The sequence below is a fragment of the Eschrichtius robustus genome, chromosome 1 (assembly GCF_028021215.1).
Source record: "Eschrichtius robustus isolate mEscRob2 chromosome 1, mEscRob2.pri, whole genome shotgun sequence".
NCBI classification, from domain to species: domain Eukaryota; kingdom Metazoa; phylum Chordata; class Mammalia; order Artiodactyla; family Eschrichtiidae; genus Eschrichtius; species Eschrichtius robustus.
In genome coordinates, this window is record NC_090824.1 from 162,503,705 (window position 1) to 162,530,406 (window position 26,702).

General features: G+C 52.7%; 2 protein-coding genes across 3 annotated transcripts in view; one reads left to right on the forward strand and one right to left on the reverse strand.

Annotated features, from left to right (window-relative positions):
- The window catches only part of WDR93 (WD repeat domain 93), a 41,344-nt gene extending 33,307 nt beyond the window's left edge, over window positions 1-8,037 (forward strand). For both annotated transcript variants that reach the window (XM_068537704.1, XM_068537712.1), the window contains exon 16: window positions 7,737-8,037. In XM_068537704.1, the coding sequence (XP_068393805.1) occupies window positions 7,737-7,836 (100 nt within the window). In that variant the 3' untranslated portion in view covers window positions 7,837-8,037. The remainder of the gene's footprint in view (window positions 1-7,736) is intronic.
- A 5,162-nt stretch (window positions 8,038-13,199) lies between these two features.
- On the reverse strand, window positions 13,200-14,618 carry MESP1 (mesoderm posterior bHLH transcription factor 1). The gene is made up of 2 exons (XM_068537718.1): window positions 13,884-14,618; window positions 13,200-13,558 (listed from the first exon to the last, which is right to left on the reverse strand). The coding sequence occupies exons 1-2, from the start codon at window positions 14,616-14,618 to the stop codon at window positions 13,484-13,486; spliced, it is 810 nt and encodes a 269-aa protein (XP_068393819.1). The 3' UTR covers window positions 13,200-13,483.
- Between the last annotated feature and the right edge of the window lie 12,084 nt (window positions 14,619-26,702).

Consider the following 26,702-nt stretch of genomic DNA (forward strand, 5'->3'; position numbering starts at 1 on the left):
AACGAAGTGAAATGGCTAAGATACTCAGATTTGAGGGTATTTTTGGTTGTGCTGGGTCTTAGTTGCGGCAAGTGGGCTCCTTAGTTGCAGCTCGCTGGCTCCTTAGTTGTGGCTCACTGGCTCCTTAGTTGCGGCATGCAGGCTCCTTAGTTGTGTCATGCAAACTCTTAGTTGCAGCATGCACGTGGGATCTAGTTCCCTGACCGGAGATTGAACCTGGGCCCCCTGCATTGGGAGCGCAGAGTCTTATCCATTGCACCACCAGGGAAGTCCCAGATTTGAGTTATGACTCTATCACTTACTAACTGGGGGAGACGTTGGGTGAGTTACTTAGCCTCTGAAGGCCTCAGTTCCCTTAGTCATTCAAAAATATTTATTGAGCACCTACTATGTGCCAGACTGTGTTCTGAACATTTTGATGATGCCTGTTCTCCAGGCTTCGTAGGTATTCAGTGAGAAAATACATGTAAAGTGCTAGGCACAGGGTGGTCGCTCAGTAAATGGTAGGTACAAAAATGGTGATGGGTCCCCTCTGAGTTCAAGTTCATGCCTGGGAGGATTGTACATATCACCACGAGGGGGCACCACAGCTCTCCTCCGTGACTGCATTAACCGCCGCATTCAGTTCCTCCCTGGGTTGTGATGTGTTGCTCAGGCGGCTTCCAGTACCTCATGGGGAGAAGCATGCCCACCCACCATGAGGGGAATATGGTCCATGGGTCTTGGGGGAGGAGGACAGTGAAGAAGGGGTCAGTTGACATTTCCCCTGATTAAAGATTTACCAAGAATGCTCAGCTATCCCTCACCTGGAAGTTTCTTATTTTGACCCTTGATGACTTGACTTGTCCTTAGGAGATGCAGCTGAAGAATTTAAGGGTCAAGTATTATGATGTCTACAACTTACTTTCAAGTGGTCTAAGAACACATTTGTAGAGAGAGACAGAAAGAAAGAGAAAATGTTAACAACTGCTGAAACCCAGGAAAATATTTATAGAGAGAGAGAGAAAGAGAGGGAGAGGAAATGCTAACTGGTGAGTCTAGGTGAAGGCTCGTTGTACTACTTGCAGCTTTTCTATAGGTCTGAAATTTTTCTAAATAAAAGATGGAGAGAGATTATATTATTTACAGTAGAATCCTGATTTTGAGTAAAAGAGAGAAGACTAGAAATGTACACACCACTAGTAACAGTAGTTATATTTGGGTAATGAAGGATGTGTGATTTTTTTCTTTGTTTTTCCTCTTTGCGGCTTTTCTATCAAACATGTGCATGATTTTGGAAAATTTCAAATACTGGTTTTAAAAAAAGTCAAGAGTGTGAGGTTAGGTCATGGCTGTAGTGGGCCGTTCTCCTGGGTTGGAGGTCATGGTGTGGAGCTTTCTGGTACTCTTGTTTGATGAGGCTCAGAGAACTTGTTTAATGAGCGTGTTCCCATTTCTGTCCTTTCTGTGGAACCCCCTCCTTTTACTGGCCTAGGAAGGGTGAGCCTCTCCACTTCACCCAAAAGCCAACTGGCTGCCCTCCTCTTGGGAATGGACCACAGGCCAGCAGCTCCAGCTCTGGGCAGCTTACCTCCTGGCTGGCAGCCGAGGGCCCAAGCAACTCAGGACATTCAGCCCCTAACTGACATTTCCCGCCCTCAACCAGGGTGCCAGGTGGACGTTACCACTCAGACACCTGCTGAACTCTGCTTATTAGCCCAATAAGGTTGCTTCACATGTAGAACTACTACCATAACAGAGTAATTCCCCACTGTAAAAAATGTTATTCATTATTTCTGAAATATATATATATATATACATATACACACACATATATATATATATGCACTTGTAAAATTTGAGAAACAGGACAATACAAAGAAGAAAATTTAAATAACCCACAACCCATCACCCCAAATCCCAGCACTGCCATTAATGTGTTAGTACATTTCCTTAAGGTTTTATCCTTAGCATTTTTACATTGAGATCGTGTTCACTTTTTTAATCTGGCTTTATGTCACTCCAGAATACAACTTAATGACTTTTTAATTTTAAGAAAAACTTCCTTGTCACAGTGGTTTTTAACGACTATGTAATTTCCGTGGGAAAGGTGTCTATAATATCCTTCCCCACCCCGCTATGGTTGGGTCTGCTCTCATGAGAAGACAGTCCGTCTGCCCTGACCCCCTCCAGTCTCTGGAACCCCAGAGACCTATCCTGGCCCCCAGTGGGAATTGGGAGGGATTCCTCCAGTTCCCCCTTCCCAACCGTCTCTCTTCCCTGTCAACACAGCTTAGCCCCTAGGTCCCACACCCCAACCCCTCACCGGGAGAGACCCCAGAGGCTGGGTAGGGTGAAGGGGACTGCCTCCCAGGGAACCCTCTGCAGGGAAGAGGGCTGGAGTCAGCAGGGCTGACCAGGTGGGGCGCCGGGGGCCAGGGACAAGACGGGCAGTGGGAGCTTGGGGAAGGGAAGAGCTCAGGGAAGTGCTCCCTGGCTCCGAGGACCCAGCAGGAGCCGGGAGGGGCTGCACTGTGTGGGTGGGGCAGGCCTAGCTTGAAGGGACATTTACTTGGGCCTGATCACAGTATTCAGATCATATTCCTCACGGCAACCCATCTTCTGAATTGGGTCCCAGAGATAAATTAGGAAACACTGATTTAAAGAAGGCTCTTCCTGTTCTGCTTGCTCTGAGGTCTGACACCTGGGGCTTTTCCAAAGAGTACCCCGCCTCCAACATTTTATTATGTTAAATATACAGCAGCTTTGAAAAAAGTCAGTAAACATCCACATACCCACAACCTAGATTCTGTCATTAACATTTTACTATCGTTTCTCACACATAACCATATATGTCCGAGGATTTTAATCTTATCTTTTTTTTTTTTTTTTCTCTATTTACTCCTTGTGTCTGAAACAGTTTCCATTGGCCCTAAAACTAGGTGAAACTTTAAGGCAATGGATTCAGAGTTTCAAACTCGCGATAGTCTGTCCAAATTGTTTTCGCAAAACCTGCACTTGGGACTTCTATAAATAGCCAGTGTGAAGGAGCCTGCCTTTAGGACTTTGAAAGGAGCCCAGATAGTACCCAATGTGCCCCCAACCCCACCCCCTCCGCAGGCCTAGCTTCTGCTCCCATCCAGCCTGGGCCTCCAGGGCACCATTTCCATCTGGCTCCACTCCCTGTTGTAGTATCTGCCATCTCGGCTGGGTCAGACTTTTGATCACAAGACAGAAATTTCAGGACACAGGAAGCTGACAGAAACAAAATGCCTCTCTCTCTCTCTCTCTCTCTCTCTCTCTCTCTCTCTCTCTCTCGCTCTCTCTCGCTCTCGCTCTCTCTCTCTCCCCCACCCCCCCCCGCCCCCTTTGTTCCCTATGGCCAAGCAGAAGGTGGGCTTCTGGGCTGACCCAACAGTCCCAGCTCCACAGGGCACACGCCCCCTTGGCGAGGGGGTCGGCAGGCCCTGTATGGACACCAGGTGACATTTCCCTTGAGGGTGGAGGAGGAATACCCTCCCACCCCACCCCACCCCCGTTTTTACTATCCCTGGGAGGGAAATTGTGGGCCTATCCTAACCTTCCTTTGCCTTTCTTGAGAAACAAAGGGACGTATCCCTGGAAAATTATTTATAGACTCATAGATCCCAAATGTGCATGCCATCAGGCTATTGGAATTCAGAGGTTTTGTGGGAGGCCTTACAGATGTTCCATCTCCTCTCCCACTTTGCAGATGCACAGTCCATCTTTTTGGAAGATGTATGCACACACATTGCTTCAAAACAATAGACAGCAGTCACATTTGTTGTGCCATCATGGGAAGGAAAACCCTTTCCTTGCTGATGGTGGAGGGAGGTTGTCTCAGTCTCCAGAGAGGGCTTTCCCCAGGGGGCACCTGACAGTCAGTGCCCAGCCTCACATGAACAGGCATCCTCCCCTGTCCCTCCTCACCGCTGAGCACTGACTGCCAAGGGGAAGCACACGGGAGATGTGCCGGTACCACGTGGCAGGCGGCTCCCACCACCCCTGCCCTGGCCGTTGGTGGATAAACCTCACCTCCCACTTCCCAGAGCACGCCAGTTCCTTGGCTGCCCTCTCATCTGGGTCTCCTGGGTCACCCCCCACCCCCTGTCTCCCTCCTGATGCAGAGAAAGAGGCATCCTGCTCATACCCAAGGCCATCTCCTCCCCCAGGACACCCAGACCTTACTGTCCATCTGGTTGGTGACCTCTTCCCCTCCACTGTCCTAATCACAGGCATGTGTCCCGACCACATTCCCATGTTAGAAAACAAGCAAGCGCCTTCCCAGCTCTGCAGCCGCCTTATTTCTCCTCCGCCCAGAGCGCGGCTCCCAGCAATCAGTCCACACCCAACTCCTGTGTCCTCTTCTCCCATCTGCGCCCCAGCCCACTGCAGACTCATCATGGGTGTCACTCTGGCCCCACTTTCCCAGACAACATCCTCAACCAGTCATTTTTGTGAGTTTTTCCTAATATTTCTGTAGGGTAAATTAGAGGTGGACTTTCAGAGTTAGGGGGTAGGCATGTTTGAACTGGGATAGTTGTACCCACCAGCCCTCCAGAGCTTCATTCTGCATCCTCACCCCTTCCCCATACTGGCCAAGAAATGAGGGATAAAAATTGATAGCTCATTACTATTTTAATTTGGAAATTAACAAGCTTGAGCATCTTTGTGTTACATCTATTGTATGTTTCTCTCTCTCCTTCTGTGACCCCACCTGGGTCTTTTTCTTACGGGTGAGTTCATTTTCTTTTGATTTTAAGAGTTCTTTGTTAATATGTTGTGAATAATTTTTCCTGCTTTGTCTTTGGATAGGAGTAATTTTGGTTGCTTGTTTAGCCAAACAGAAGTTTGGTATTTTTCCATCTTCTCCCTTAGGCTTTGCTGAGGGGCGGTTGTAAAGAGCCTCAAATTCAGGGTGCAAGTCTGCAATGCGATGGGGGATAGACGAGGGCCTCTAGCTGTGTGACGGGTCAGACCTCAGTGCCCTCATATGTAAAACAGTGACAGTCCTATCTCCTCATAGGACATTGCCTGGCACATTCAGTAAAGGTTAGCCATTATTTATTACTAGATCATAGAGAAAGCCCTTCTACACTCCAACATTATATTTTAAAAGTCACCCACGTCTTCTTTGAACAGATTAATGACTTTATTTTCAGTCCTCCTTTTAAAACTTGCCCTAGTTCCATCTATGCGCTGCCTCCTGGCTGGTCGCTCACTGATTCCACGTTGTCCTGACCCCTCCGCCCAGCAATTTTACTTCCACTTATTTAGCAGCAGCAATAGTATTATTATAATTAACTTTTACTGGAACTCTCCTACACTGTTGGTGGGAATGTAAATTGGTGCAGCCAACAGTTTGGAGGTTCCTCAGAAAACTAAAAATAGAATTACCATATGATCCAGCAGTTCCACTCCTGGGCATATATCTGGACAAAACTATAGTTCAAAATGATACATGCACCCCTATGTTCATAGCAGCACTATTCACAGTAGCCAAGACATGGAAACCACCTAAATGTCCATCGATAGATGAATGGATAAAGAAGATGTGGTACCTAAATACAATGGAATACTACTCAGTCATAAAAAAGAACGAAGTAATGCCATTTGCAGCAACGTGGATGCAACTAGAGATTATCACACTAAGTGAAGTAAGTCAGAAAGAGAAAGACAAATACCATATGATATCACTTATATGTGGAATCTAAAATATGACACAAATGAACTTACCTATGAAACATAAACAGAATCACGGACACAGAGAACAGATTGGTGGTTGCCAAGGGGGAGGGGGTTGGGGGAGGGATGGAGTGGGAGGTTGGGGTGAGCAGATGTAAGCTTTTATATATAGAATGGATAAACAGCAAGGTCCTACTATATAGCACAGAGACCTGTATTCAGTATCCTATGATAGGGACTTCCCTGGCGGTCCAGTGGGTAAGACTCCACGCTTCCAATGCATGGGGCCCAGGTTTGGTTCCTGCGGGAACTAGATCCCACATGCATGTTGCAACTAAGAAGTCAGCACTATGCAATTAAGACCCGGGGCAGCCTAAATAAATAAATAAATAAATATTTTTAAAAAATATCCTGTGATAAACCATAATGGAAAAGAATATTTAAAAAAAGAATGTATATATATGTATAACTGATTCACTTTGCTGTACAGCAGTCATTAACACAACATTGTAAATCAACAATACTTCAATTCTAAAAAATGAAAAAAAATTAACCTTTACTGAGCACCTACTGTGTGCCAGGTACTATGCTAAGTACTTTGTGGCATATCTTGTTTCTTACTATGATTATTATCATCCCCACAGTACAGCGAGGAAGACAGAGGTCAAATTGCCCGTCCAGGGTCAGCACCTTATAAGTGACGGAGCTGGGTTTGCACACAAGCAGTGAGGGGCCAAGGCCGAGTTTCTAACCTGCACACCCTCTGCCTGCCCCCTGCCCATCCGCTCCCCACCCCAACACACACATATACACACACACACTGCATACTGGAATCTCCAAGTGTCATCAGTAGGGAAAGAGAATGAGGCAGATCTGAGTGCCTCCTGGAAGCAACTGCCAGGATACATTTTCAGTGAAAAAGGCGGACGGCACAACAGTGTGTTGCACACTTCCATTTAAATTTAAAAAAAGATTATATGCATGTCTGTACTTGTGTGTATGAACAGTATTCAAGGATTTATAAGGAGTTGTTAATTACAGTTGCTTTGAGAACAGAAAATAAGGATCTGAGGTGAGAAGGAGATTTAATTGTATACTCACTTGTATCCTTGATTTTTTTTTTTTAAAGCAAAGCATAGGTTACTTCTTTAAGTTAAAAAAAAAAATGCTTTAATGCACTGTGTACCAGACATCTCTATGTGACTGTCCCATAGGCAGAGCCACAAAAAACTGCAGTCCTTGTCTTTCCCCACAAAAGTGTCCCTTCTCCCGTTTGCCCTAAGCTTTTAAACATTTTTTAAAACGTCGCTCACTCAGGCACCAGAGGCGGAAAGCTGGCAGCAGCCTGCATCCTCTCCCCAGAATGAAGGCCTCCTCCTGCCTGCTTGCAGTGGCCAGCTCTACGTGCAGAATGAGGGGTGACCCTGGGCTTCTCTGATTCTTCCACACTGACTATGCATTTATTTGTTATTTTTAAAAAACCTATTTTTTTTTTAAAAATACCTCAACTCAAAAATCTTATCTTCTGCGAGCACTCCCCAGGCAGGGAGTGCTCCTCTCTGCACTTTACCTCTATTGCTCTTAAATGCCTCCTATTACAAATGTTCTTTTCCTCTTGTCCCTCTTACTAAACTGGGGGGAGGGGCGGCTGTTTTAGTCACTTTGATCTTTTCAACACGTCCACCAGTGCCGGTCACTAGTAGATGCTCAAGGAATGTTTGTTAAACGTAACTATTGGCATTTGGATGTATTTAACGTTGGTCCTGCAAATGGACTTTTAGTTCATAAATTCACCATGCCTCCTATCACTGTACATTTCCTGGTTTAGGATGCTAGACCTATATTGTTCCTTCAGTGAAGTTGTTTCGAGCGCCTTCTGTGCACCAGGCTGAGTCCTGAGAACACAGACAGGAAGCAGATGTGTCATTTGGAGAGCTTCCTATATCAGCCCAGGATGGTCAGGGTCTGCCCTGGGGACCTAGGAGCCCCCAGGGGGGTGGGGGGGAACGCAGCGCAAAGCAGGTTCCTCTCATCAACTGTGTGGCCCACAGGTTTCAGAAGCCGGTGAAGAACAAGGTGAAAGAACAGGAGCACTGGACCCGGCTTCAGAGGTATTCCTTGCTTCTCCAAAGAGAGAACCTCAAGAAGTGACAGGGCTGCCGCCCTGGGCTCTCTGAAAAGGTTGGCAGCAGGCAGGCTTTGCCCTGGAATGCTGTTGAGGTCAAGAGACACGGTGACAAAGGGCTGCAGCTCAGTAGGCCTAAGGGGCCTAGACTTGCAGTCTGGGACCTCTGCAGAGCCAGCAAGGGGAGAGGCCCGGTTTGGGGGGCCTTCAACCACTAAGCCACTTGGAATCCTCAGGCGGGCAGATGTGTCACCTAAATAAACAGCGATATGGTCTCCAGACTCCAAAGCTGCTGTGGTGTGTAAACTTCATTCCCACCCAGTCCAGACCCCCAGCAGGGCCCAGGCAATGATGTCAGCCAGAGTCCCAGGCCATGTGAGGACCACTTGCCTCATAGGACCAGGAGCCACTTTGTTCAAATGAGCAAGACGCCCAGTCCACCCCAGCTACTGTGTGGCCTCCTTTTCTCTCCGCCTACTTCTTTTCCCTCTCTTTGCTGTCTCATAACCTTATGGAATCACTTTGGAGAGGCTGAGGCTCAGAGAGGTTGAGTGACTGCCTGAGGTCACACAGGTATGAGAGGCAAAGTAGGGGCAGGTGAGGAGGCAGGCAGGAACTGTGCCACTACTGCCTCTTGCCTTCTGGTCTGGGAACCCTATAGGAGGCTGGGGTACCTAGGGGCACAGGAAGAGGGCGGAGAGGTGCCTTTTTCTTTTCTAGAAACTGCCCTTCCCAGGAAAACTGGGTGGAGTCCCCTGCAGCTCAAGGCCTACGTCTGCCTCTCCGAGGACACCGTGTGGTATCTTTGAGAACTGCAAGTGGTTAGTGCCTCCGGCCGTCTCCCAAGACCGCCCACCAAGGCCAAATGCTTGCATTGTTTTGTGACCGCAGCTGCTTTTGTGTCCCCATCCACCTTCTCCCCTGGGTCACACACACTCTTTGTTGGCACGACACCGCCCTCATGGTGCTGATACTGACTATAGCTGAATGTCCCCTGGATGAAGAGGTGCCCGCCTGAGACACTCTGCCCCTTGCCCTCCCCCGGAAGGGAATGAAAACACAGCAGCAAAAATAACTTTCTACAACAATCCTTTTCCACAGTAGGCATGGTGGCAGCTCTCTCTGAGATGAGGAAGGAAAACTTAGGATGATAGTCTTGGCCTTACACGCCACCTAAATGTGACAGGGAGCTAACATTTACGGGGCATCTACCGTGGTCTGTGTATTTTTCATATAAGCTTTGTGAAATGTAGATATCATTACCCCCATTTTACATGAGAGGGAAATTGACACACAGGTTACACAGCTTGGAACAGCCTGTATCAAATCCTGATGGACTTTTTCAACAGAAAGTGTCAGAAACCCAACTCAAACTAACTTTAGCAACAAGGGGAATTTGTTGGCTCATGCAGTGTAAAAGTCCAGGCGTAATGCTTTCCATGTGGCTGGACCCCGGTGTTGGATAAGAGCAGGAATCCTTCTCCGCCTCTCAGTTTTGACTCCCTTTCCAGGTAGGCCCTCTGCTTGGGCGGCAACATGGCCACCAACAGCACCCACAGTGAGTGTCCCTTTCTCAATGGTTCCAGCAAAGTCCTGAGCCTGCTCCTCGCCGGCCTGCACGTGGTCACATCCCTGAACCACTCACCATGACGACCTTGCCAGCCTGCACACGTGCCCATCCCTGGGGGGGCATGGAGGTCATGGCCACCCAAACTAAGGAAGGGGGAGCTGTCTGGAGAAAAGAAAATGACAGGCTGCAAGGGACGAAGGCAGGAGGGGCGCTGAACAGGCCGAGACAACAAAGGTGCCCTGTCCACCCTTTCCAAAGTCACATGCAGCCAACACCAGGCCACCTCCTCATTTCCTAGTGTGCATGGGGGGAGCGAGGAGGGCTGGGGCATTCACAGGGAGCCTTAGATGCTGGGGCCCACAGAGGGATGAAGGAGAAGGAGCCAGGGCTGGTAAAGTGCCAGAAGATGGGCAGAAGAGGCCCAAGTGGCACTAGGCTGGGGATCCAGGGCACTAGCGCTGGTGCACCACTGGGGCTGTGCCGGTGGCCCCCAAAGAGGTCCTTGCCCACTGGGAAAAAGGGCCCCTTAGAAGCAGCACCAAGAACCTGGGGTCTTCTCAGGGGAGTGTTGGGACTAGGGTGAGGCAAATGAGTGCCTGGGGTACAAAGCTGAGGAGGCACTTACCCTCAGCGTTGTGCAAATGCAGGGTCTGCCACTGGGGGAGAGCGGGGGAGTGGACAAAGTGGCCCTGGCCTCGCCCTGGGATGAACAGGGGCTTTGCAGTTAGGGCTCGCTTCCCTCCCCAGCCCTGTGCCAGCCTGGTTCTCCAGGTAGGGGGTGTTTCAGAATCCTGGGGCATCCATGTGCCCCTCAGATGGACCTGTTTATTTAGCAACGCATGGCCAACGCACGGCCCTCCTCCAGGTGCACCACCTGCCCACCCACGGCTGAGCCCAGCTCTCCAGCCCTGCTACCAGGACAGTCTAACATCTGCCGATACAGACAACTCATGACCACCAGCCCTTCCCTCCGCCCCTGGGCTCATACGGCGACCCAAGTGCCGTGTCCTTGAATAAATGTCTTGCATGTCGACCAATCAGCTTAGCTGCCCTTCCTTAAAACACTGGCCCATCCAGCATCAGCATCTACACAGTACAGCTGTCTCGGCGGGAGCAACACGTGTGGTCAGCGGGCAGTGGCACGTCCCTGCTGGCAACGGCGCTGGTGGTCCATGTGCTTTAGGAGCTTTATTTCACACCCCCAACATGCTCACACACTCGCCTGCCAGGCTAAGGCGAAGACCGGATTTGTCGACTACCACCCACCGTTGTCCCCACCCCAATAGCCGCGTACTAGCTTTGTGAAAAATTCCTTGACCTTTTTCTGTGCTCCAGTGTCCTGATCTGTAAAATAGGTATAAGCACCACCTGCCCGCCTCACCTGTGGCTCTGAGGCTAAAATGACTTGAAATTGCTGCTCCATATATGTTTGTTTCTCCACCATGTGGGTTCTGACCCCTTGGGCTTCGAAGGCGGAAAGCAGGGCAGCATTGTTGACTGGCAGCGACCAGCGTGCAGGCGGATCCGCAGGCCAGGCCTCTGATGCCATCCTCCCCCTCCTCCCACTTCTAGCAGGACGGTGCCCAGACCGCTCTGGACCAGCCCCAGGTGAGGTGAGGCGCCACCCAGCACCCTCTGTCCTTGCTCAGCTGTCGCAAAGGCAGTGCACCATCGGGGAAGCACACAGGCAGGCCCTAGAGTCACACCCGCGTCCCAGTCCCAGCGCTGCCCCTGAATATCCGCACGGGCGTGTTAGGTAGCCTCTTCCTTACCTAACTGCCCATCCTCAAGATGGCCCTGCTAACTGGGGTTAGCTCACAGGTTAGCAGAGAACTGAGAGCGAGCACTCGCCCAGGGCTCACCTACCTGGACGCTGCTTACGGTCCTCCTCCTGGTGGGTGTGAGTGCGGCCAGCCCAGGAAGGGGGTGGGGGCGTGGGAGTGGTGGGAGACGCCCCCTTCCCATCTCCAGACCTCTCTTATTAACAGGGACGTGCTAATGAAAATTCACACCCAGGTGCTAATAAACAGTGGGCCGCTCCTGCGCTCGGAGAGCGAGGGGAGGCTCTCCGCAGGGGAGGGGGCTGGCCGATGAGCCCCACTTATCTGTGAAAAGACTTGCTAATAACTTTAATTCCCCGTCCTAAACCACGGGGCCTTTGCCATGTAAATAGATTTTCTAAACTGGGCTGGGTCCTGGAAAAGACTTCCCGTTCTGCTCCTTAGGGCTCTGGGAGGGGAGAGCGCGTTGGGGGTGGAGGTGCGGGAAAGAGGGCGGATCAGCGAAGGTGTGAGGTCCCGCCCCCCTGCAGGGCCTCTGCTCTTGCATCGCACTCTCTGCAGCCAAACGCTGGCCAGGGTGCGCCTGGGCTTCTGAATTATACACAGTGAGTCCCCCACCCCACTCTGAATCACTGCCCCTCCTGGCCTGGGCCAGAGCACTGGAAATGATCTCCAAAGTGGTTTCAAAACAAACCTATCAATATCAATGGATAAATAAACTGTGGTATATCCATACAATGGAATATCATTGAGCAATAAAAAAAGTACCGATACATGAGAAAATATGATGCCAAGTGAAAGAAGATGCAAAAGGCCTCATGTTATATGATTCCATTCATACTAAATGTCCAGAACAGGCAAATCTATAGAGATAGAAAGCAGATGAGCTGGCTGGGGTGGGGAGTGGGGGAACGGAATAATGGGGAGTCACTGTTAATGGTTACAGGGTCTCTTTTGGGGGGTGATGAAAATGACCTAAAATTAGACAGTGGTGATGGTTACATAACTGTATGAATATACTAAAACCATTGAATTACGTACTTTAAAAGAGTGAATTTTATGGTACATAAATTATACCTCAATAAAGCTCTTATAAAAAATGCCAAGGCCAGTATTTCAAAGATGCTTGAGCGGGGCAGAGGGGAAGAACTGAGTATCCATAGATGGCTGAGGAACCCTCGGACAGAGAGGCTACACCCCTTACCCCACCTCACCACCCCCCAGGCTTGACTGCTCACCAGACCCCCTGACTGAGGCCAGGCTCCTTCTGGGCTCAAGGCTCCCCCTTCCCCAAACAGCACTTCCCTAATCTGAATCCAAGCCTGGTTCCAGGTCAGCTCTGTGGATTTGGATGCAACCAATGGACCTCTCATCTCACCCTAGCCAGGCCTCTAGGAGGTCACAGTTACTTAAACTTGGGGCTGACCACTGATATTATTTCATGTCTCTAAACCACATGGGAGAGAAACCAGAGTGAAGGGAGATGGGAAAATCCCAGGGTCCAGGCCTAACGCTCCAGCACAAGGGGAATAAGGACTTGGGACACATGCAATGAGCCCTTGGAGCTGGTGTCCCCTCAGACCCCAGAATGAATGGAGCTGGCAAAACCCTACCAGAGCTGACAGCCCGGATTCTGAAGTCATACCTAGGCTTGAGTGCTGATCCTTGGCTTATCCTTCTGCAAAATGATTACTTAGGTATAAAATGTGTAAAGGACCTGGTGCACAGTAAGCATGCACTAATGGAAATGCATTTTCTACAGAGATACTTGGTTTTATTCAGCTCCCCACCAGGTTCAAAGAAAAGATGGACAGACTCCGCTCGCTGCCACTTTCTCCCATGAATCTCCTCCCCCCTCAGGCTAACCCATGTGGAACAGGAGGTGCTATCCCAGGGCTGGGGAAAAGGAGGAAGGGGTCTGAGCCTGTGTGCTTTGGGGGCTGAAGACTGCAAGAAACCCTCCCAACTCTCCTACATCCTCTGGAGGAGGGGAAGGGAGCTTTGTGCCCCTGTAGAGAAAGAAGAACTTGCCAAGTGACACCAGCACAAAATTTATTCACAAATAAATAAACACGTACTAGGCAGAGCCTCCTGCCTGCCTCAAAGTGTCTACCCTCTGGGTCCCTCCATCACGGGAGGGGTTGGGGAACTCCGTCCTGGGTGGGGACAGGCTCTCCCTTTCAGCAATGCCCATGCCAGTATCGCCGGTGCCCTCTTCCAGGAAAGGGACTCTGGACTGGGACCTCTTCGAAGGCGCAGAGGCCAAAAAGGCGTCGGTGTTCACAGAACGGGGTGCCAGATGTCCGCCGTCACTTCAACTACTCAGGCCGGCGGCCACTCCAGGGGCGAGAGGGGCATCCAGGTCTCCAGCAGGGCCAGTACGTCGCCGGGAAAGAGCTTGAGGAGAGAGGGAACAGCGAGGCCCTCAGCGTTGGACACCGAGTGTGGGTGTCCGCCTCGCGAGCTCCACTTTTAGGGCGCCTCTGGCGGGGAGCGGGACCCCGCCCCCTGCGTGTACTCTCCCTCCCCTCGCCGCTCGAGCGCCCCGGGCACACCAACTCTGTTGCTCCGGAGGGCGAGCAGGCGAGGCCGGGCCGTCAGTGGGGGAGCCGCACGGGGGCTGGTCCCCGCAGTGCGCGCCGGGGGGCGTGAGACAGTAGGTAGCGCCATCCACTACTGCGTCGCGCCCAGAGGGAGCTCCGCGCGGGAAGGAGGTACTAACCGGAGATGAGGGGCCTGGCTCCATCGCCGGCCCTTCCGGGCACGCCGCCTCGTCGTAAAGCACCGGCGGATCGCGCGGCTCGGGCGCCGCTAGGGCTCCGGGGTAGGCGGGCGGGGACCCCCAGGACACCACGGCGCTGGCTGCTGAGCCCAGGTCTGGGCCGCACGCCTGCGCCTGAGTCTGCGCCTGAGTCTGCATCTGCGTCTGCGCCTGCGCCTGCGCGGGGCCGCCGTCGGGGCACAGCGGGCAGCCTCGAGGGAGCACCGCGTCACTGTGGCGCCGGCGCCGGCGCTGCAGGCTCTCCTCGCTGAGGCCCAGCACGGCCGACAGGTGGCCGATGTAGCGGATGGCCAGGCGCAGTGTCTCGATCTTGGTCAGGCTCTGGCCGGCGGGCGCCACGGACGGCGGGAGAAAGCGGCGCAGCTCGTGCAGGGCGCGGGCGAGCGTGCGCATGCGCAGCTTCTCGCGCTCGCTGGCGCTCTGCCGCTGCCCGCTGCCTAGGCGGCTGCCGCGGGCGCCGCGCCTCCCCGCAGTTGGGGCGTGGAGGGCGGCGCTGGTGACGGGCTTCCCGGGGCTAGACACGGGGCTGCCGGCCGGGGCACTGCCCCAGGAGTCCGGGGACGAGGCGGGCGAGCAGCCACAGTCCCTGTTGGAGGCCGGCGGCGGCCGAGCTGGGCCCCAGCCCGCGGAGAGGATCCAGGACTCAGAGAGCGGCGGGCACAGGGACTGGGCCATGGCAGCGGCGGCGCGTCTGGGGGCCGGCGGCCAGCGACCGCTTTATCCTGAGCCCGAGGTGTGAAGTGGCCCCTTCCAGGCCGCATCAGCACTTCAAAGCGGGCTCGGGGCCTGGTGGGGGCGGGGCTTGACCCTTTGAACCAACGGGGGGCAAAGGTGCCTGCCCGTTGACTGCGCCAGGTTGGCCCCTCCTGGGTCCTCGCATGGGCACCTGACCCAGACACTCGGGCTTCCTGCCTGCGCCAGTGCGGGCGCTGTCCAGGGTGTTGGGCCAGCTCAGTAGGTTAAAGGAAGCAAGGTCGGGGAACTGGAGGTTCAGTACTTAGGTTTGGGTCTGCCTTCACCAGTTGGGGACCTTATGCAAATTCTTAAGTTTTCTTGAATCTTCGTTTCCAGTTTGAATGATGGGAGCCTCAGGGCATAGTGCAGCCAGGTCTGTGGACTCGTATAGTGACCAGGAGTGGGGCTCTGATTCCTGCCAGAGGCCAGAGTAATCCGTTCCTCCTCTGAGGCAGGTTGGTCCTGGGTGCACCCTTCACTGGTGGTGGTGAGTGGGAGGGACAAGGCTATCCTAGGTAAATCCAACAAGCTGGCTGAATCTGGGCAGGTTGCTGGACCGTCTGAGTGGAGGGAGAGGAAGCCTGCTGCCCTCCAGGCCACCTTCAGCCTGGCAGGATCAAGGGCTTGGCCTGTTGCCACAGCTGCCACCACTGGCCTCTAGCTGGTATTCTGCAACTTTGGGGCAGGCAGGTATAACGGGCCTTGCCAATGAAATGTGAGTGCAAATGACACAGAAAAAAAGCATTTAACAAAATTCAGGGGAATTCCCTTGTGGTCCAGTGGTTAGGACTGGGCTCTCTCACTGCTGGGTTCAATCCCTGGTCAGGGAAATAAGATCCCACAAACCACAGCGGAGCCAAAAAAAAATCAGCACCCCTTCATGATAAAAATTCTCAGCAAACTCAGACTAAAGGAGAACTTTCTCAGTCTGATGAAAAGCATCTACAAAGAAGCTACAGCTAACAGAATACTAAATAGTGAAAGACTGAAAGATTTCCCCCTAATACTGAAAACAAGGTGAAGATGTCTGTTCCTACCCCATGCCTCTTCAACGTTGCCGGGGAGTGGGGGGTGGGGTATCTAGCTTGTGCAATAAGGAAAGAAAGGCGTACAGATTGGAAAGGAAGAAATAAAAGTCTCTCTATTTATGGACAACATGATTGTCCACATGGGAAGTCTCAGAGAATCTAATACATTGCCTGCCTGACCCCCCGGGTTTGAGTTTGCACATTGTCAAAATAGCCACTTCATGCATGGTTGTCTGCTCTCCAGCTAGACTGTGAAGTACCTGGTGTCTGGTATCATGTCTTCAAAAGAAGTGGTAAAAAAAAAATTTTAAAAAAAGAAGAAGAAGCGGTATCTAGGGTCTCTTTCAGTGCCGGTGGTCTACTGTTTTGCATCCCCTATGGCTTCCAGTTCTGTGAGATTGATGGGTGAGCTGGTTTGTAGCAAAGCCAAGTGGCTTGGTACCTTCTTCCTGGGCATCTCTGCTCACCACGTCCCCCCTCCCCTTGTCTCTTTTTTCTTCTACTGCCTTTGGCCTTTTCTAACACCCTCTATACCCTCTACCCTGCAGTCTGTCCCAGCAGCCCCAGATGCTTTTGCCCATGGTCACATCCAGGACAGGCAATGCCAACCCACCGTTGGGGAGAAGGGGAGGAGCCCACTCCATGGGCACATGCCATAGGGCCCATCTACTCCCTATGAGAGCCTGGCCTAGGCCTGCAGCTGTCAGCAGGGTCTGCCCCTTCTGGACCCTGGCCAATGGATGCCCTCCTGGGGTTCCAGATCCAAGCCAAGAGCCTGGCATTAGAGCCCAGTGATGGCCCCTTTGATCCACTGGACCAGAGCTAACAAATGGTGAGAACTGGTTGTGCACCCAAGCAGGGGGAGGTGCAGCCTGAAAGCTGGACAGGCAGGAGGGGTGGGATCTCAGAGGGCTCTGGGCATTCTGTTGCCAACCTCTGAATGTCAAAAAATTCCTCCAATTCCCACATGATTCTGATTTCCACTTTGTAGCTAATAATTGAGAAAACTCAGAATGACCAAAAACTCCTAGACAATCAGCCACCCTTTTGTTATATTGTTATATATTTGAAAATATAATACATGCATGTGATTAAAAGTTGAACAAGTACTGGGCTTCCCTGGTGGCGCAGTGGTTGAGAGTCTGCCTGCCAATGCAGGGGACACGGGTTCGAGCCCTGGTCTGGGAAGATCCCACATGCCACGGAGCAACTGGGCCCGTGAGCCACAGTTGCTGAGCCTGCGCGTCTGGAGCCTGTGCTCCGCAACAAGAGAGGCCGCGATGGTGAGAGGCCCGCGCACCGCGATGAAGAGTGGTCCCCACTTGCCGCAACTGGAGAAAGCCCTCGCACAGAAACGAAGACTCAACACAGTCATAAATAAATAAATAAAAGAACGTGAATTTCTTAAAAAAAAAAAAGTTGAACAAGTACAGAGGGTATAACAAATCTCTTTACTGTTCTCCGTCTGAGGCCTCCAATTCCCGGTCCAGAGGAAACCACCATTACTAGTTTGTGGGCAGCAATGCTCTGAAGTGAAGTTTTATTAAGTACAAAATCAACTAGACATTCTTTAAACAAGAGGCCATATGTGTGGGAGGCAGACTGTTTATCCTGAAAACACAGCTCTGGCCCCTGAGGATTCTCAGATCTGGGACCGAACAGTTAACATTCATTGCTCACTTACATGGGAGCCACTGAGAGATCTGGAGCAGGAGAGAGACACCATGAGAGAGGGTTAAAAAGACCCAGGGGTATCTGTGGAGGCAAAGAACTCACAAAAATGGCATGAGAGGCAGGGCAGATGGGAGGGTTACACCCCCAACCCCAGTCCTTCAGTCTTCAGCCCTAAGGCTGACAAATTGGATGTGCCACGTGGGAGTCCCTCCCTTTCCTGTTGCCTCTGAGTCTTGGGGCCCAGAGTGTGCAAGGGCTGTGGTCAGTGGGCCTGATGAAGCCAAGTGGGGGCAAAGGGGGGACCCCCAACCTAGATCCTGGGCTCTACCCCCTCCCGTCAGCCAGCCTCCCTCTTCCCTCACCCCCATGCCTCTCTCACCTTTGATCTCCTTATCGCCAGCCTCTCCGGTGGCTTCATTAGGGAGCTGCCCCAGTTAATGAGTTCTCCGGGCGGCACGGCCCACACGCCCTCCCGCTGGGGTGAGGACTTCACACCTCTGGGGCCTGTGTTTTGACAAGTGCCGGAGCCAGTGGCTCCTGCTCCCCTGGCCCGAGCCTGCCGTCGCCTGCCAACGTGTAAGGCTGGGAAATGAGGCCTTGGGGCAGCCCCACCGAGCGGAGGTGAGAGTTCAGTCGGGGTCCTCGGCCAGGGTGGGGGCAGGCAGGACAGGGCAGCACCCTCTCAGGCTGGGGCCCCCGTCTCAGCCTTCCTGCTTGGAACCAGCCGGCTTCCTCAGGCCAAGCCTGGGTCCTGGGCGCTCTCCCCCTCCCACCTCCCAGCCTCAGCGCCCTCATTTTCCCGGCCAGCCCCTCTGACATAGGAGTGCTAATCAAAGGTGCAATGTCAGTACTGCCCTTGCAGCCCCTAATCCCCATCCCCTCGGGAGCCAGAGGCCCCAGGAGAAGGAAGCAGCTCTCTGCTACCGCCAGCCTGTTTAGCATCAGCAGGCGCACCTCCTGGGAAGCTCCTAATTTGGGTGTTTCCTACTGCCAGGGATTTTCCCGCCACACCTCGGCACCAGCCTGAGAGGCAAGCCCTTTCAGGGGAGCGATTGTTATTCAAGAAGTCCCCACCTTTAGACAGCCTAGGACACCCCTCTTGGGTGTGGCCAGTGTGGCTTAGAATAGAACCCCTGCCCTGCCATGTACCACTTGTGTCACTTGGGTAACTCACTCCATCTCTGGGCCCCAGCCTCTGCTTCTGTGCCATGAGTAATACCTACTGTGCTGACGTGATGTGGGTGTCACTGCCTCACTTTGTAGTTAAAGACATGGAGGAGCAGAGAGGTGGTCCTATGTCACATGGCTAGTAGGGGTAGAGCTGGGATCCATTTGGCTCTGTCTGGGACCAAAGCCAGTGTTCTGTCCTACCACCAGCTCCCCTGTCTCCTCTGGAGGACTTGATTGGCTCCTTTCCTCCTGGAGGGCCGCCTGGAGAGTGAGGGTGCCGAGGTGGGGACGACGGCCCATAGTCCTCAAGCCCCCTTGAAACCTCACTACAAGTCACTGGGACCTGTTGAGATGTAAAAAGAAAAACGTTTCCAGACCCACCCTGGAGCTGCTTGAACCAGAATCCCTGGAGGAGATTCTGGGTATGAAAAGTAAAATCTCCCAAGAATTATGAAGCTTGGCCACTTTTGAGAAGCAATGCCCTATAGTGAGCACCCCCCAGTCCAGAGAGTGGAAAAGGCACGGGGAGTGCCCAGCCCCCCACCATGGAGCCTAAGCCCCACTGGGTCATGGATAGATGAGGCCCTGCTTGTGCTGGAGAGGGGGCAGCAGCCACCTGGAGCCCAGAGCAGTCAGAGGGCCCAGCAGGAAGGCTCCCAACTTCTCCTCCACCTCCCTCCTTCCCCATCAGCCTCCCAGCTAAGGCCCCGGAAGCTCCCAGGAAGCCCCTTCCAAACTGAGATCAGCCCCTCTCCTCACACCTTTAGCTCCCGGAGCCACCGAGTTGGCAAGCCATATGGAATAGATTATTCTGGACCCATGATAATCTGATTATCTTGGTCATGGATCAGCTGGATGCGCAGCCAGTGGAAGTCACAGGAGGCAGAGGGGTGACGAGGAGGGAGGGGGTGGGAGGAAAGGAGAGAGATTTGTCAGATTCCGGGAAAGGCTCAAGAGGAAGTGCCAGAATCTCCCCTGTTCTGGGAGCTGGGCTGAGAATGCAGGGTAAGTAGATTGTGCCTTTCTCCTTAGGGGTGTCACATTTATGCTCCTTCACTTCGTCTGGGTAAGTGGAGGAAGGTCTAAGCCTTATAGTGGAACATGGGGAAACTGAGGCATAAAGGGGTTAAGTAGTTGAACCAGCCCATAGCAAAGATGTAGACAGGTGAATGTAGGGAAACTTGTCACACGGCTCCTCAGTTTCTGTGGCTGTAAAATGGAGCAGGGACTCCCAACTGCCTGCTGAGCTGTCCTGGGAGACTGCATGCCTTGATTGCAAGGCACCGTCTCAGGCCAGAGGGCTGCCCCTGGGTGTCCAGTGTCCTTGCGATCCCAGCCACAGACAGCAGAGGGCACTACCCAACCACCTAGGATCTTGGGATCTGAGCTGGGCAGACCTCCTGCCAACCGGTCAGAGGCCTTTTTTTTTCTGGGGCCAGGGCCAGTGCGGGTTGGGGGTGGTGGGCACTGGGAACTAAGCAGGTGTGGCAGAGATGCTGGGGCTGGCTTAAGAAATAGGTGAAGCCGGCTTAGTGCCAGTGTGATGGGCCGTGTGACCCCAGACAGGCCACTTGCCCTCTCTGGACCCCAATTTGTTCATCTGTCCACTGGGAAAAACATACACCTGTATGCAGAAAGGCAGAGCAAGATGGAGCCCAGAGGAATGAGGAGAGGGGAACGGGCTCAGGAGGGCAGGGGCCAAACAGGGCTCAGGTCTCCCTACCTTCCCTACACACCTCTGGAAGCAGAGGTTGAAAACAATCAGACCGGGGCTTCCCTGGTGGCGCAGTGGTTGGGAGTCTGCCTGCTAATGCGGGGGACACGGGTTCGAGCCCTGGTCTGGGAAGATCCCACATGCCGCGGAGCAACTGGGCCCGTGAGCCACAGCTACTGAGCCTGCGCGTCTGGAGCCTGTGCTCCGCAACAAGAGAGGCCACAATACTGAAGAGGCCCGCACACCGCGATGAAGAGTGGCCCCCGCTCGCCGCAACTAGAGAGAGCCCTCGCACAGAAACGAAGACCCAACACAGCCAAAAAGAAATAAATATAAAAATAAACAAATAAATAAGACCCGGTGCAACCAAATAAATAAATAAATAAATAAATAAATAAATAAATAAAAGAAAACAATCAGACCACAAGTTGACCGAAACTCTAGGCTCGCCAGCTCCCCAGTGGGGATTTGCAGGCCCAGCTCAGCTGCCAACTTGGGGCGCATCCAACACCAGCACCTGCTGAAAGCACAGGATGGAGATCCCTCCAGGCAGGACGCACAGGTTTCAGGCTCCTTCTAACCCCACCCCTGCCCTGGCTGACTGCACAGCAGAACAGTGAGGTGCCAGGACAATGATGAGGCTCCTGCCAAGTCACTGGGTGGCTCAGGCTCTCAGCCAGCTCCAGGTCGTCCTTCCCAAGGTCAGGGGAAGGAGCGCACCTCTGCCTCCCCTCCCCCGAGGTATCTGTCTTCAGACCCAATAAGAAGCAGAGTGGGTCTAGGACTGAGCTGGAATGCCTAGGCAGGACCTGGGAGAGTGAACAGCCTCTGGGCATAGGATCCTTTGCCAGAGGCTGGGGGACAGTGACATCCCTGGACAGAGTGGAGAACATGTTGGGGGCAAGGATAAAGCTTAAGATGACCAGATAATAAATCAAGCAGAAGAAGGGTCTTAGATGGTCAGTACTGATTATGTGCCGAAGACTAAGGATAAGACGAACTCAGTCCTTGGTTCTAGAGGTTTCCCCACCAAGAGAAATCCAAGATCCAGCCCTTGGCTGAGCCGAGGAAGTTTCCTTCACCCTGGGAGATTACGCACCACCCCAGGCCCTGGGAGTTCAAGGTCAGCGCCCGGCACAGGTGGCCAGGCTGGCTGAGGCCCCTGGGAGTGCCGACATGTGCCGCTGGCTGCTCACAACCAGGTTGGCCTCAACAACCCGCCCCCAGGGCTCCCCAAGGCTGGCCTGAGGCTTCAGAACAGCCTCAGCATGCCCTTTGCCCAGCGGGTTCCCTGATGGGGAATTCATCCTGATAAGAAAAAATTAAAGGTGCAAGTGAAGACGTACTGTTGAGTGACAGAACCAAACTGCAGAAAAATCCCTTCAGTATGACTCGATTGATATAAGGAAAAGCAAAAGAAAACAAAAATCTAAAAACCAACCCCTACACCGAAAGGCATCAAATGATACCATGCATTTTGTAAGGCTCTACTGTATGTATGTGCGTAAATGCATACTCACCAAGTCTGTGATAATGTACCAGGACTTATTTGGTGTGGGGTGGAAGAAGGGCAGGTTCTGAGGGGTGATAAAGGGAGACTTTAATCGTATCTGTAATGTCTAAAATTTTTACAAGGAGTTTGCATTCATATATGACATGTGCAATTTAAAAATAACTTTGAAGGGGCTTCCCTGGTGGCGCAGTGGTTGGGAATCCGCCTGCCAATGCAGGGGACACGGGTTCGAGCCCTGGTCTGGAAGGATCCCACATGCCGCGGAGCAACTAAGCCCGTGCACCACAGCTACTGAGCCTGAGCTCTAGAGCTCACGAGCCACAGCTACTGAGCCCACGTGCCACAACTATTGAAGCCCATGCACCTAGAGCCCGTGCTCCACAGCAGGAGAGGCCATAGCAGTGAGAGGCCCGCGCACCGTAACAGGAGTGGCCCCTGCTCACCCCAACCGGAGAAAAGCCCAGCGCAGCAGCAAATACCCAATGCAGCCAAAAATAAGATAAATAAAATAAATAAATGTAAGAAAATAATAATAACTTTTAAAATATAGGTATAAGGATACACCTATGTGGAAAACTTTAAGGCATCTCAGTATATGCTAGAGAATTTGTTACCTAAATTGTTACTGCCACACCATGGAGTACTAGGCATGCCTTAAAAAATCTCATTGCAGAAATAAATACAGCTACTGATATGGAAAAGTTATTCATACATTAGTGAGAAAAGGTCACAAAACAACACGCTCTTTATATATCCAAAGAATTGAAAGCAGGGGCTAGAACAAATATTTGTCTGCCAACATTCATAGCAACATTATTCATAATAGCTAAAAAGTGGAAACAACCCAAATGTCTATCAACTGATGAATGGATAAACAAAATGTGGTATAAATGTACAATGGAATATTATTCAACCATAAGAAGGAATGAAGTTTGGGCACATTCTACACTGTGAATGAACCTTGATGACATGAAATAAGCCAGACACCAAAGGACAAATACTGTATGATTAGACTTATATGAGAGGTACCTAAAATAGGCAAATTCATAGAGACAGGAAGCAGATGAGAAGCTACCAGGGGCTGGGGGCTGGGGGTAAAGGGGAGTTTTTGCTTAATGGGTACAGAGTTTCTACTTGAGATGATGAAAATGTTTTGGAAATAGAAGTGGTGATGGTTGCACAACATTGCAAATGTAATTAATGCCACTGAATTGCACATTTAACAATGGTTAAGATGGCAAATTTTATGTTACATATATTTTACCACAATTTAAAGGAATTTTAAATGTAACATATAAAAAATATTGAACTGTACACTTCAAACAGGTGAATTATGGTATGTGAAGTATATCTCAATAAAGCTGTTATAAAAAAGAGAATATATATTAGCAGAAGCTTCAGAGAGTAAGAAGAAGAACTCAACATGCTCCCTCAAGGCCTCTGTCTCCATACTCTGTACTTGTAGGGATGCTCAGAAAAGGTTAGGATGCAGAGATATGGACCAACGTGTTAACCTGGTTCTCTCTGGGTGGATGGAAGTGGGGGCTTTAAAATTCCCTTCTTTTTGATTGTCTGTATTTTCTCACTTCTTTGTAATGATTATGCATTGCTTTTATAAATTAAAGAAGAAAGAAAAGGAAGGAAGGGAGGGAGGAAGGAAAAGAGTTTGCAGCCCCCCTTCCCTCCCTTGTTTGCATTCCAGTAGTAGAGCTGGTGGACCCAAGCTCCCTTATAGCTTTTGGAGATCAGGCTGGGGAGGCTGGGTCTTCCCTCGCAGAGCCTGCAGGAGTGAGCACCACTCATTCTCCTCCTTTGTCCCTCCCTAGAGCTGCAGGACCACAGATGGTCACTCCTCTCCAGCAGGGCAGGCAGGCAATACTCATGTAGTCCCACATGCTGAACACCTGATGCTGCATCTAATCCTCCTGGCAAGGACACCCATTTCATAGATGAGGAGACTGAGGCTCAGATGGGGACTGAGCCCAGGCACGGATGGCCCTAGGCCTGAGCCACCTCTACTGCGCCTTGTCGCCCAAGGAGATGGACCAGGCAGCCCTGGGGCCTCTGCAGGCCCTTCCACACCAGCCTCCTTGGCGGAGGAAGAACGTCGAGTCCACCTCCATGCCCCCGGCCTGCTGGGCAGCTCTCCGGATGCCTGTGGCCCCAGCCACTAGTGGCCACGTCCTTCCCACTTTTTCCCACGTTCCCTCCTATCGGATCCTCTGCCCACTCCCAGCGCCCCTGCCCGTGCTCCAATCTAGTCAGCCCTTGCCATGACGTGACTGCAGTCTCCTGACTGGTTTCCTGCCTCCAGCTCTTTACCTCCCAGCCCCTCTCCCTCCTCAGAATTTCTGTGGGTCTCACTGTCTCCCTAAGAGTCCAAACTCCTCATTCAGCAGGACTTTCCAACCCCATCCGGCTCCCACTTGCTTGTCCATACCCCTCCCACCCTCCCCACCTCCAACCCAGGGCTCCAGACCGCTTGGCATCACCCAAATTAGCCCTGGGCTTCCCTGCTTCCAGACTTGGGCTCACACCTTTCCCCTCGGCCAGGAATGCCCCACCTCCACTTGGAGAAAATCCACAATTTCAGGTCCCTCCCTTCCTCCTGGGACCCGCACTGATCACCTGGCCAGGTGGCTCCGCTCTGTCGCCCATGGGCTCCCCGCACACCAGGGCCCCACAGACTCAGAGCCAATTTGTCTTTCTCCTCCTCCAACTCTCAGCTCCCAGAGGGCAGCAGAGACTCCTCCCTCCCTGGAGCCTCAGCCCCCTGGTTCGGAACAGTGTTTCCCAATGATGGGGTACATGGCCTTTGTGGGTTTGAATTCTGGTTCTGGGGGACCTAAAGCAAAGGAAGTGGCCTCTCTGGGCCCGGTTTCCCTAGCTCAGCAAGCGGGGAAGAGCAGGCTGTCAGGCCTGGGGTTTGAGCACTGAACAGGCTGCTGCAGGCACTGCGCTGGGTGCCATGCGGTGTGGAAATGCTCGGAGACCAGTAGTCTGAGGCCCGGTCAGGGTGAATTCAGCTCCAGGGGCTGCTCTGCGACCTTGCCTGGTGGCTGTCAGCCTCTGGTGACACTGATGGTGCCTGCCTGGCAGGGCCGGGTCATCGGGCTTCCCTGGCTGTGCCCAGAGTCACGCACCAGCCCCTGGGGCCAGGGGAGGGGAGTATCCCAGCAGGCTGACTCAGGGCTCCCGGAGCGAGGGGCCCATGCAGGCCCCCCTGCACCCCGCTCCCTGTTCCAGGGACACAGGGTCTGCCTTTTCCTTGGGCCTCCCAGGATGGGGACCTGCAGCCTCCCACCCCCACCCCAGAAGGGCTTTCCAGGGTTTCTGAGGGGACCTGCTGCCGGTCTGTTTTGGAGGCCCCTGCACACCCTCGTTCCCAAGTCGACACCTTCGGCTCTGGGGGAGGCGGCCTTGTGTCAACAGGCAGACGGGAGGTGTGAAGGCAGCCACAGTGGCCAAGGGGGAGGCTGGGCTGGCCCTCGCCGGCTGGCTGGTAATGAGAATACCACACGGCCCCTGCATGCAGCCCCCTTCCCTCCCATGTTCCCACAGCCTGACCACCCCCAGGGCCTGGCAGGGACCCAAGGGGAAGGAAAGGAAAGAAGACCTACAGGGCAGAGGCCAGCCCTTAAGCTGGCTCCACGTCCTTGGGCCTGTTCCCGAGGGCCCTGCACCACCTGCCCAGGGAGAAAGAGCGGGTAGAGAACTTCCTGGAGCAGGGCTGGGGGTAAACAAACACAGGTGAGGCCTGCGCTAAGCCACCGAGAGCAGGCTGAACAGAGGCAGTGCCCTCCGCAGCTCCTCGCAGGGCCGGGGCTCAGGAGCACATTCTGACTCCAACCTGGGCCTCTGCCCTTCCCATCTGACTGGTGGTCTGGGGCAAAGTCCTGGGAAGTCGATCAGGGGCTGATGGGACGGGGGCCCCCGTTCCTTCACTTGTATAATAGGAATACTGATGTGGACACTGCCTGCCTCGCACTGCCAAGCTGACTGGTGCCACACCAGCAAGCTGAGCCAAAGATCACGTGGCCCTGTGGTTCCGGCCCTGAGAGGTGGCCCAGCTGAGCCCGAGCTGCCGGCACAGAGAAGAACAGGGGTGGGAGTGTCATGAGCGCTGAAGCACATGTGAGGTCTTATTCTGCCCTCCCCCCGCCCAAGATGTCCTGAAGCCAAGGTCTCCTGTGGCTCCCTCGCCCTGAGACTCCCCAGGGGGCAGCTCCTGTCCTCTCCCTGATTCTTGGCCTCAGCTCTGAAAGTACCTCAGGGATCATCAGGTCCAAACGCCTCATTTTATGGTACTTGTCAGTGTTGGCAGAGACAACAGCAGCCATCCCCTCCAGCTCCTGCATGTACTCATCCAGCTCCTACTCGACCACCTCCATGTACAGGCCACTCACCCCCTCACAAGACAGCCCCTGTGATCTTAGAAAGTCCTTCAGACTCTCCCTGGAGTACCCCCTCCAAGCATCTGGAGACAACTCTCACATCCCCTATGTCTTTTCCTTTTTGGATGAAACATTCCCAAGTCCTTCAGCTATTTCTCTGGTGACCCGGCTTCAAGCCCCTCACTAACCTCCCTCTCCTGAGCTAGGGTTTATCCCCTGCCCTCATAAACTGTGGCCCCCAGATTTGACCACTTACCCCGCATAGGCAATAAGAGACCACTGCCTCCTTGATTGAAGATCCCCTGTTTCTTGCAAACGTGAATGGGATCACATTTGATTTTCATGCCCTTGGTGCCTAGAAGGCAACGACTACCATGCCCTTTCCACAGTTGCTGCTGGTTACATGACATCTCCTAACCCTCAACTTAGAGGGAGGGTACATAGGGCTCTGTTGATTCTACCTTATTAGTAATTAGATCCGATCAGTTGTTCCAGCCTGCCAGAATCTCTTTAGATCCTGGCTGTTACCCA